The 11,476-nt window shown below is 36.4% G+C and overlaps 1 protein-coding gene across 1 annotated transcript; it reads right to left on the bottom strand.

Moving 5' to 3' along the window:
* Positions 1–233: 233 nt before the first annotated feature.
* On the bottom strand, positions 234–11,022 carry LOC116016245 (phospholipase D zeta 1-like). The gene is made up of 20 exons (XM_031256403.1): positions 10,624–11,022; positions 9,609–9,710; positions 9,321–9,436; positions 9,077–9,218; positions 8,559–8,729; positions 7,723–7,896; positions 6,604–6,846; positions 6,387–6,503; positions 5,624–5,763; positions 5,306–5,455; positions 4,785–4,941; positions 4,179–4,703; positions 3,836–3,946; positions 3,569–3,715; positions 3,272–3,469; positions 2,671–2,772; positions 2,295–2,426; positions 2,113–2,178; positions 1,012–1,073; positions 234–908 (listed from the first exon to the last, which is right to left on the bottom strand). Exons 1-20 carry the CDS (start codon positions 10,876–10,878, stop codon positions 656–658), a joined length of 3,363 nt encoding a protein of 1,120 aa, XP_031112263.1. The 5' UTR covers positions 10,879–11,022; the 3' UTR covers positions 234–655.
* Between the last annotated feature and the right edge of the window lie 454 nt (positions 11,023–11,476).

Here is an 11,476-nt window from a genome sequence, read left to right as displayed (position 1 = left end):
CTATTTATATTGGAGCAAATTTGATACCTATTGGCGTGCCATAAACAAATACGGAGTAATTATATACGCATCTTCCCTTTAATCCTTTATATTATTCCATTTGCTCGTGTCAAACTTACCAGTTGCCACTCACGTTCACTTTAGTAAAACCAACTAGCTGTTATAGCTAAGGCTTACGATTTTGCTAGTTATCACTGCCGACTAGTAGATAAAAATGGAGCACAATACTCGCAAACTGCAAAATGGAATAAATTTTTATAGTAAATTGACGTGTGAGCTTACAAAGAATGATTGTAACTGTAAATAATAAAGGTCAAGGAGATTCTTTATCACAGTATTGTCCTGGGACTGAACATTCTTCAGAGCACTTTAATTTACAAAATCCGAAATAGTAAGTCCCCTTTGGTTATGTTTCAAACTTCAGTTAACTATTGATCTTCCCAAACCTTGAAAACCATCTCTTCTACACGATGAATCTTGAAACGAAATAACCCAGGAGCTGGAAGAAATGGGAAATGTGTCCTGAGGTGGGATGGTATGTTCCTCTATGTTTCTGTTATTCCAGTGCAGTGGATCTTCAAGAGGTATGGTCTATCTTTTATGTGTATAATAATATATGTATATCTTAACTATTCTTCCTCTGTACAGTGATGAACTAGTGAAAGACTTGAGGTGAAGCATAGTACTCGCTTTCATTAAACATGGGCCTTAGGTCTTCTCTGGACATAAAATCCAGTGGGAAAGAAACAAGATGACCTCTTACAGACACTAAAAACCTTTCCATGGGATCTGTTCCCTTGATATCTCCATCTTGATAAGACTCTAGCTTATTTGGGGCTATTCCTAAATCGATGGTAGTGTGACCAATCTTCTCTTTCCAGTGAGCCAGGCACTGCCGGAGAGAAACCCTGCATGGCACGGGAAAAAGGAAAGATGTCAATCAATTTGAAAAGAGAGAAGGAAAATAGCAATTATAGCCAGGAATGAGAGAGGATGGCAGCTGAATTATACCTGGAATGTATAAGATCATTTGGTATACAAGAGAAGACGTCTTGGAAAATCATGGTGTTAGTCTGCAGATGACAATCTGGGTTAGTTGGAAGGAGATCACATGTGGACACAAAAAAAAAAACAAAACAATAATAAAAACAAGAACAATCTACATTCTCTCTAGTGGCATTTCTAATTTCTTTCTCATTTTTCCTGTCAAATACTTTTTTGGGGACTTTTCACCAAAATAAAATACAGCACATGGCATGTATTAGATGTCAAGATGCCTGTACTCCCCAAGAAATAGGGATGGCAATGCAGTGCCCACACCACAACCAACATTCTGTGTCTTGCAGTGTAAAGAACCAGTGTTGCAATGGGTAACACTACCAACCATCTCCACACTCTGGTAACAGCTGTCAAACTCCAATTGACCATCAAATCAATGTGAATCTCAATTTCAGTACAAATTGCATTTCACGGAGATGAGATATAATGATGGTAACTGGGCCATAATTACAAGTTAGCCAACATTTTTTTGGCCTTTCCATCTATTTCAATGGTTAATGGAGATACATATAGTGTATTTTATTTGTTTGTTATCGCATCTGCTTCAACCAAGGAACTAAACGAGACACAAATGGTAAAAGCTGCATATTTTAAATGCCTAAATTGCACTCTTTTACCGAACTAGATTGAAAAGCTAAAGCAAATGTATTCACTTGAGTTTGGTGACAGTTATTGGAGTCTGGCAACAGTCAACAGGTTTTGACTGTGGTAGCTGGAGTCTGGTGAAAGTCACTGTAGTTCAACAGTGCTGGATTCCAGCCAGCAACATATAGACTAATATTGGTCAGATTTTGGTAGGTGGGTTCCAATATATTATACAAGCAGGTTGTGCGCCTATTTTTTGTGTGACATTGTGCAGCTGTGTTGCAGGGAAAGGCTGGCATATTGTGAGAACAAGCATATGCAGTGTGGGAGCATTACAGATCAAAACAAAAGCAGAGAAAGGTAATTGATATCCCTATCAACGATTTTGCTTTATACACTCTTGTACTAGTGACATGATGTGACATCAAATGAATATTATTCCACAATAAACACTTAAATCATTCTTACCTTTGCAGTTGCCATCCATATATCTCTGTATGTTGAATCAATCACTGGATCAGTAATTTGACCAATCTAAACAAAAGAAGAAATAATCAGAAAAAAACAAAAAACAAAAAACAAAAAAAAGGGGAGGGGGGGAGGGGGGGGCTAAGCAATATTCAAGGTTTAAATGATTAACATATTACAACCTCTCCAGCATGAAGGCCAAGATGCTCAGACCATAGTGAGCGGCGAAGACTTGAGGCAAATTTCCCGGCCTTATATGGGTTGCCTCCCATGTATGAATCGACAAATTCTTTATCCTCAATAACTACACCAATCTGCGAGGAGGAAATCCAAGAAAACATAAAATAGATTGCTTTAAAAGTGCAATGGATTGAGAACATGATAAAATTTGACATTTGACTGTTTTATTTTGGAATAACATCTATTGCTTCAATATTTTTGCAGTGTTACAATCACACAGAAAAAACTAATCATGATGTTTCCATGGTTCATTTATAATATTTTAATATTTTAATTCCATCAATATTGTAGCCTGTAATATAAACAGAAAAGTACTACCTCAGAGTCTCTTGACCCAAGCAAACTCCGGTCATTAATATTTGCTGATCCAATCAAGGCTGTGCAGTCATCAACTATCATGATCTTGCTATGAACATAAACCTATATAATTGACAAATATAAGAATACAGCATCAATTAATGATTGCAACAAGGGTTGTAAATGCAGCTAAACTACCCAGCATAGTATGGAAAAATATTATTCATTCAACTTCTAAGAATTCCCATTCAAAGTATTGATAACATACTTCTCAAAAGTAATAGTTTCCTTGAGATGCATAAGACTAAATTAATAAGAGAAATTTTTTTTAAAGCACGTCTATCATAAATGTTTCAGAGGTAGGTAACCTACCAGTACAAAAAGCTTTTAAGTAAAATGCCATACATTGTATTACTGCACATTCCTATGGCATTGGAAAATTTTGCATCCAAAAAAACTTATATTTGAATAACATCAACAAAGACATGCATTTCTCTAATTACAGAACACAATTTAAAAAGCAAAAAAAGAAAAGAAAAAGCATGCTACACGCATGAGATGATACACCTAGAACTCAGGCGTCTTTCTACCACGAGGACCAAAGTGGAAGAAAGGAAGATACCTGGCTAGAAACCACAGGTCCATCATCAAACAGTCTACCATAAGATCTGAGACCATAGAAAGATATATAATCATGTACTCTAGGACCAATAAGATCAGACAGGTTTTGCAAAATTGAAGTATTTCCTCTGCATATTGTCCGATATTGCCAATGCATGATAGCTCTTACAGATGCTGCACCACTATCATCCAAACCACCCTACCAAAAATTTAATACTTCAGCACAATACACAATGGAAATAACCAAGAGACAACAGGGACAGAGAGATGAAGGTGACAATCTTTCTAGTTTCCAAACCTGAAATCCAGGTAGAAGCGGTATAACAATAATAACCCTGAAACACTTTTTCTCATTGTAAGCTTGCGTGATTCGCTCATACAGTGCTTCTAATACACGATTCCGTATAATCTCATCTCCCACGAGACCTGAGATGAAAAATTGATTCTGGGAAAATTTTCCATCGCATAAGTCAGGAAACATTCGAGAGTTATTAAAGAGCCTTTATAGATTCAGGACTAAAATGGCTATTCCCCTATTTTTAAAAATGAGATGCATATTACAAACCTCAATATAAACAAAATGTTCTGCCTTCTCAATAAGAGAGCAGTAAGCATTATGTATGCTTTCTTCAATTTGGCTTGTTCCAGCAGACCATTGACTAACACTCCTTATAACCTGGAACCAAAAAATTTCATTTTTTTTGTATCTAATCAAACAAAAACACCCAGCAATACCTTTAAGAGACATATGTAGCACATTATAAACAACATAAATTATGTTTATAGTGGAAAAGATAGTATATAAAAACAAGGCTCTGCTAGAATTCCTAATCTAGTATTAAACCAGAAAGACAGCATATAAATATATAATTTGCTTGTAACAGTTAGACACTGCAAGTGTATCTTACCTGACAACGACACCAAACACAAGGACCAACCTGCCTAGTTTCATCTGCTGAAACAACTTGATTACCGCGCTCCTGCGCTTCCCACCATTCGTTATCTGAGGCTCTGGTTCCAATATGCATCAAACTAGAAGACAACTCTCTCTGACAATCCATGTCATCACCTTCATCCACAAATCCTTTCATCGGCATGCCTGGCAGAAAAGGTTCTACTTTGGCCTTCCGGAAAGGGAAAGAAATTCTAGTTGACCTGTTTGGCTGGTCATGCAGATCATATCCATTGCTGAACTCAGAAGAGTTTGGTTCTCCACTTATATTCATTTCATCAGCTTCTTGAGGCATGAGCAAAGGGATATCTTGGCAAGATGATTGAGAGGAAAATGAATCCTGTCTCTTGATACTTTGAGCATTACTAGCATCTTCATTTTCAGTGTGTGTCTCTATGCTGACTCCCATGTAATGGGGAATAACCATATGATGCCGAGGCATAAGTAGTGGAATTGCTTGCTCATTTGGAGCTTTGTTCCGCTGAGAAATTACAATAGTGTTAAACTTAAAAGAAAGTCAAGTATCCATAGATAATATTTTACTTTAGCACAAAATAAGAACCTTGGCATAGTTCCAGCGCTGAACAAAATGTCGAGCCACATCACGGCAAGGTGGTCCCCAAAGGGCACAATGTACATCATGCCAAGGCATGCGTGGATACTTTGTCCTGTCCAATTCGTCTTTCATGGTATCTTCCCATGTGTTTGGTTCAGATTCCCTGAAAATTGAACATCGTGAGAAACTTGGAAAGTAAACAAAAGAGGAGAGACTGCAAAAGTCAATAAGCCACTAAAAAAATGTCTTGAGGCAAAGGCTTTAAAAAAGAATGAGCTGATGTAGGAATCTTGATCACAAGTACATATAGGCATATAAGAAAATCAAGTAATCAACTCAATCTATTAAATGACCAAGCAAAATGTAACACCCACCTACATATATGTTGCAGAAATGCAAAACATATCCAATGAACTACCAAATCATAAAAGGCATCTTCTAGACTTCTACAGCACACGTATACTCCGTATTTGAAATTTATAAAGTCGTAAACACAAAGTAAGGACATGAATGTGAAAAAAGAATACCTTGGATTATAGTAGTCTTTGCCAGGCCAAATACGAGGGGGACAATCACCTACTTTATGTTCAGATGAATCATAACGACCAAAGCAAAGATCTAGGCCCCCAATAAAACATACTTGATGGTCAACAACAACAATTTTTTCATGATGAGACCTATCAATAAACATCAATGGAAATTAGCAGATGCAGATAGCTTAAGAACTAGAAGCCAGAATTCTTTTTTCTCTAACTTTTTCTATAACCAAAAAAAAAATCCCAGTTTCAATAAACAAAATAAAGGGGAAGGCCTGCTTGCTCTTCCCTTTTTCTTTTTATGCATACCATAAATAGACACCACTTGAAAAATGGTCAGGATAACGAAGTACTCTAACGTTCTCATGGATTTCTAAGAGTTTCCTCTTGCTATACACGCTGTTGATTTTCAATGCAAGAGCAACCTCCTTGTATAGCAGAATGTAAATCTGAAGCAACAGGATATATTAAAAAAATCAAAAGATTAAGTAGCTGCTAACCGAAGGCACAATATGTTAAAAGTTTGTGTTCAAGAAAAATTCTTATGACATAATAATAAGATTCATAAAAGCTAAAGAAAAGCCTCAAATATTTGATAAAAAGAAATGTTTGGTAATGTTATTAACACATTTTCTAAGATCCTTACAATTGATTGTAGAAGCCAATAAATACAATCAGCATTACTTTAAGGAAAATCTCGATAACAAACAAAAATAATAGTTACTTCACATGGCATAACGCTCCAAAATAATATTTGGTCCTCGAACAAAATCAATGAATTTAACTAGATCTGATTTTTAATGACACTAGTTAATAAACAAAACAAGACACCTATCAACTAAGATGCCATGGAAGTATGCCTGCTTGCATGAAGACACTATTGGATAATGAACTTACAAAGCATGACATAAGAAATAAAGGCTTAAAAATATGTTCCCAATTGGATGCACTTTGTAGTGAAATCCAAGATATTTGAGTGGCAAGAAATGACCAGCACAATGGTTACATGTTGAAGATAGCATGCGAAAAATTAGAAACTAATTGAACATTTTCATAAGCCTGAGATGTGTACCTGTACACCTTGTTTGGCCTTGGCTCCCAATAAAGAATCAAGCCGGGAGGAAGCATGGTCCTGAAAAGGGCGCCGCATGTACAGTTCTGGGCAAAGCCACCAGTCACACATGAATATCTGCATCCATAAATCAACATCCACATCCTTACTTGCAAAGAAGTTCAAACAAAGAATGATGCACTTGAAACAAAGGAAACGAAAAAACAACGTAAAAAACCTCTGATTTTGCTTTCTCAATTGCCAGAGCAATGGATTCAAATGCCGCCTGACCATCAACAAACCACTGAGCTTGGCTTCCATCCTCAACTAAACCCCGTGGAGGAGCAAATGAACCAAAGCGATGAGGGTGACACCAACCCTCAGGTGGTCTAAGCCCAGCATCATTAATTGCAGCAACCCAATCTTTAACTCTAGTATTACTCTTCGCTCTTAACTTGATGCTTCGTATCCCACAAGACACCTATCACAAAATTAACATATCTGATAATCTGAATGACATAATTTAAACCAAGTCATAGCAGCTAAGAAAGGATAGCTATATGTCATCCAAGCCACCTAAAACCCTTAAGCAGGAGCACTATGGAGATGTGAGGATTATCTCAAACACAGGGAGAGCAGCAGTGAGTGACCCAGGTTCGATTCCCGGCAACGGAACCAAAATGTTGTTTTCTTGGCAACATGCTCTCATCAATGGGCAAGAAGCGGGGGTTGAGGTTGAAGCAGGACCATCAATGGTGAATGGATGGTTGAGTGCAGGCTGTAGAGTAGGAAACTGAGATAGGATGTAATGGATGTAAAGGAGTTTCTAGAGTCTCTGGGCTCCCTGCTTTTGTTTAAAACTCAAGTGTTTGTCTTTATTTCTCCATCAGAAATGCTTTACTTATACTAAAGAATTGCATACTTAAGGAAAGTTCAAAAGGAAGGAAAATAATCTCTTCTTAAAATAAATCTACTAACAAGTAAATAAATTATCCTGATTTGTTCCCTTATTTTGCTGATTCTGTAACCCCCATGTGATCCCAAAGACGGCACTGGTATGATCTTCCAAAGAACGCATCATTGAGCTACAACATCAATGCTATACTTGGTACTCCATCTACTTTATATTCTTTTCCCTTTTTTTTTTTATAAGTAAAGACTTCCTTTCAATTGACTGAGAATGCAATGAAAGGATGAAAAACAACATTTCCAGCAATATTTCTATAGAAATTCAAATGTCCCGAAGGAACAAAGGGGTATCTCTGATCCATCCCGGTAAACTACATTTGAAACTTCCACTTCAATGTTCAAATCCTACCAAAAGCTGCTAAAAACACATAGAACTCAAATTCCTTACCCTAAAATAGTGGCGCAAAGGGTTGCCATCCTTTACTTCTTTTGCCAATGATACTCTTCCCTCTCCATTACCATCTGAGGCTGGAAGCACATCAAAAACAACTATATCTAAAGGTGAAGTGTCAAAAGGATCCTTAAGGAAGGCCAAGAATCCTGGCTTCAGTACAGCCCAGACCTGCAAATAACCAAAAGCTAAGGTAAACTGCAAGTGGAAGCAAGCATCAACATAAATGCCACAGAGAACTTACAACAACACAATCAGAGTAGATCTTTTCCAGCATCTAACTTGAGTAATACAATGTACAAACAAAAATACTTATTCAAACATTTGGTATTCATGAGACATCAGGAAGGTAAACTGATATCATACCCACAAGCAAACAAAACTAGAGAGACAAGTTATTATCAATCAACCAACCACGCCCTCTAGCCATGCAAATGAATACACCTAAAAGGCTTCACTTTAATACATCATCAGTCATCACTATCACCAAATATTTGACTGATTCTTCTATCCATAACAAATACAAGTATTTAGCAAAAGAACAATAAGTTGGTTATATATATATATATATATATAGTTACTTTTATGATTTAAAGTGTTAAGGTGTTACGAAGCTCTATAAAATAACACATAAGGAGAACCTGAAAGGGACTAGATACTTTAGCCATGGACATTAATTAAAAGTGAAATTTCACCTTTGAATAACTATTCCTAGGAAAGGTGTTATCAATTAAAATGAGAAGTACAAAGAACTGACATATATAGGGTTCTCAAACTACAGACAATGCTCAAGGATGTATGTATCAGTGAGAATTTCAAGAAAGAATGTTTACCTTCTGCCAGTTGTCTTTACAACAACTGAACCAATTACATGAACAACATTTGTTATGATCATCACTGCTTCGTATCTGGGGTAAATGTTTTACCATAATATAATCTTCTTTGAGCTTAGGACCATACTCTGGCGAAAAGGATAAACTTGAAACCTCCAAAAATTTGCAAACCTACATCATTAAGTCATTGGTATTAAAGCTGGAATGAAAAGGTTATCAAAAGCATTTTTCAAGCAAAAGAAATAGTGATGGAATGATACAATGAAAAGATAATTCTTTAAGATTCACAGGACTAACACAACAATCTAACTATCTAAGTGCTCAGCAGTGACCATTAGGACATAGGTTCAATGCATGAAAGATCCTCAATGAAAATAGAGGTAAGGTTGCATACCATCTTCCTTCCACATATGTGGCAGGACCGCAGGATATAGAAGTGCACATGGTCTGACCTACTACCATTTTTATCCACAAGACTAGTACAAAAGAAACAACAGAGTATAAGATAGTGTGCATACCTCATGGGAATTGACAATATCTATGTTTCCAAGAAAGTGATTTAAGTACCCCTGCATTGCTACTTTTGCTCTGTCTGACATAGAATGTTGTTTTAAAAGTGTGGGACGGATTATTGGCAGTGCAGCACTAGATGGAACATCTCTGAACAAAAAACCACCTGTAAGAACAGTAGCTATTATAAGGGGAACAATGAATCTAATGCTTTCCTTCTATCAAGAAAGGTCATACTGAAAGAGAAATCACCTGTTTCTTGCACTTTCATCAGTACGCATTGGAAGAGTCTCATCATCCGGTTCATCATCATCTTGCATAACAGGTATAATATCCCCTATTCCTAAATTTTGAAGCCATTCTTTAACCTTTAAAGAAAGAAGAAGAAAAAAAAAAAAAAAAGTAAAAAAACTCCTCTGTTATAGCAGAAGATTATTACAAATAACAATAAAGTTGCTAAAGATTACAGAACACTATCACAAATCAGTTACAAACAGGAGTGATAACTACCTAACAATTAGGTAGGTAATCAAAATATACCTGTTCTTGCTTCTCATGAATTTCCTCAATAAATAGCCGCCTCTTTAATGCAAAATGTAAATAGAAAACTTGTGAAGCCTTCTTCACTAATTGCCATTTGAACTACAGAGCACAAGAATAACACATAGCAGACATCAACGTATCAGTACAGCCTCATAAAAACAAACAAAAAGGTATATATTGTGGACAATAAGACATAACGAAATGTCAGAATCTTGTATATAGAAAGTAAAAAATAGTCAACCTAAAATTCAGGGAAATAGAATATAGTAAGACAAGTACAGAATTAAGTGTGAAGATGGTGAATCACATAACCTGGAAACAGACCAGATCCTTACAAGCTAGTGAAATTCAAATTCTATTCATTCAATACTGAAAAGCTCTTTACTCAAGAAGAGATAAGACACACCATAATTACTAAGTCAAGGTCACAACAATGTAAAAGATATTGTTCTTAGGCTTCAGTAACCAGTGGTCTAACACTCTGCCAAATAAAACAACTCTCTCCCTCTAAATTTTTTTTGGTATACATGACAAGGTGAAGAAACTGTCTAGTGTTTTCATATATCCATCCATATATACATTAATTAATACACAATTGCAGTCAGATTTCTTGCTTTTTCTTCTCTAGAAGACTAACACATTTGTGAGGTTTTGAAAGTAGTTCAATATAAATCCCAAATAAAGATTCCACAGCCTGTATCTGAGCTTATGATACTCCATTCAAAGTTGAAAAAGATAAGTTCACAAGTATAAATGGTGACTTAGAAAAAGCACTAAATTTAGTTGTTTATTGATCTAAAGTGGCCTGAACTAGAAGTCTCATCCAAATTCAAGATTAGAGTTTATTTTTTTGTGCATGCTGATAACAAATTAAAACATATAAATAGAGTTCAAACAAATTCTAGTGCCTAGAATTCTAAAGTTCAATTATTCATAGCTGTTAATGCGATTGACAGTTGACAGTTCAAGTTTCCAATCTGAAAACAGAGCGAATCAAGCACAGAAGTATTGCCTGTTTGTATTTAAATTCAATCGTGTAAGTGAGGAGCATGGGGCTGATATCAGCAACGTCGGGACGGGACACCTGGACGATAGTAGCCTTAGGCAACTCATCGAAAATCCGAGCCGCCTCGGAGCACTGCTGCAGCTGATGATGAGAAGTGAGCAACGAGGAGGTCATCGACGGCGAGGAGGAAGGCTCCGATTGCATCTGCACGTACATCGGCCCTACTCCGCCGGCGCCAACCAATTGCTCCATCGACGTCATTACCGATGATCAGTACGTGAATTGTGCAGGAGGCTGAGATCTAGAGAGAGAAAGCCAGAACAACAAAGCAGAAGTGTAGAGAGAGAAACCGAAGACGAGAAATTGAGAATTCTCGTATCCAGTCTAGACTATATAGAGGAAGAGACCGGAGAAAAGTAGGAAACGGAATTGGTTTTTTTTTTTTTTTCTTTTAATAATTTTATATTCAGGCTTGAGCGTTGAAACGTGAACAGGGGTTTTGATTGCTGATTTGGAGTTGGTCCGGAATCAAGGGATCGGGGCGGTTTTGCAAATTGTCAAATTTCCATTCTTCGTTAGTTTTCGTGGTTTTGTGAGTTACTGTGTTATTAATCAAATCAAACGATTGGTTTTCAAAAAAAAAAAAAAAATCAAATCAAACGATTGAGGGCGAGCCTAACTTAAGAACCAGAACGTTACCTACTTAACGAAGGTGTTGAAATTTCGGACGTAAACGAATTGAGTTAATCAAATATTTTACTATTCGATTCGAATTCAACTATATTAAGACCTATTTGTATTCGTTTTTGTATTTGTTGAAATTACGGATGCAAACGAATTGAATTAATCAAATATTTTA

Source organism: Ipomoea triloba, chromosome 4 (assembly GCF_003576645.1).
Source record: "Ipomoea triloba cultivar NCNSP0323 chromosome 4, ASM357664v1".
In the NCBI taxonomy this organism is placed as follows: domain Eukaryota; kingdom Viridiplantae; phylum Streptophyta; class Magnoliopsida; order Solanales; family Convolvulaceae; genus Ipomoea; species Ipomoea triloba.
This window is presented reverse-complemented; position numbering and strand designations above follow the sequence as displayed.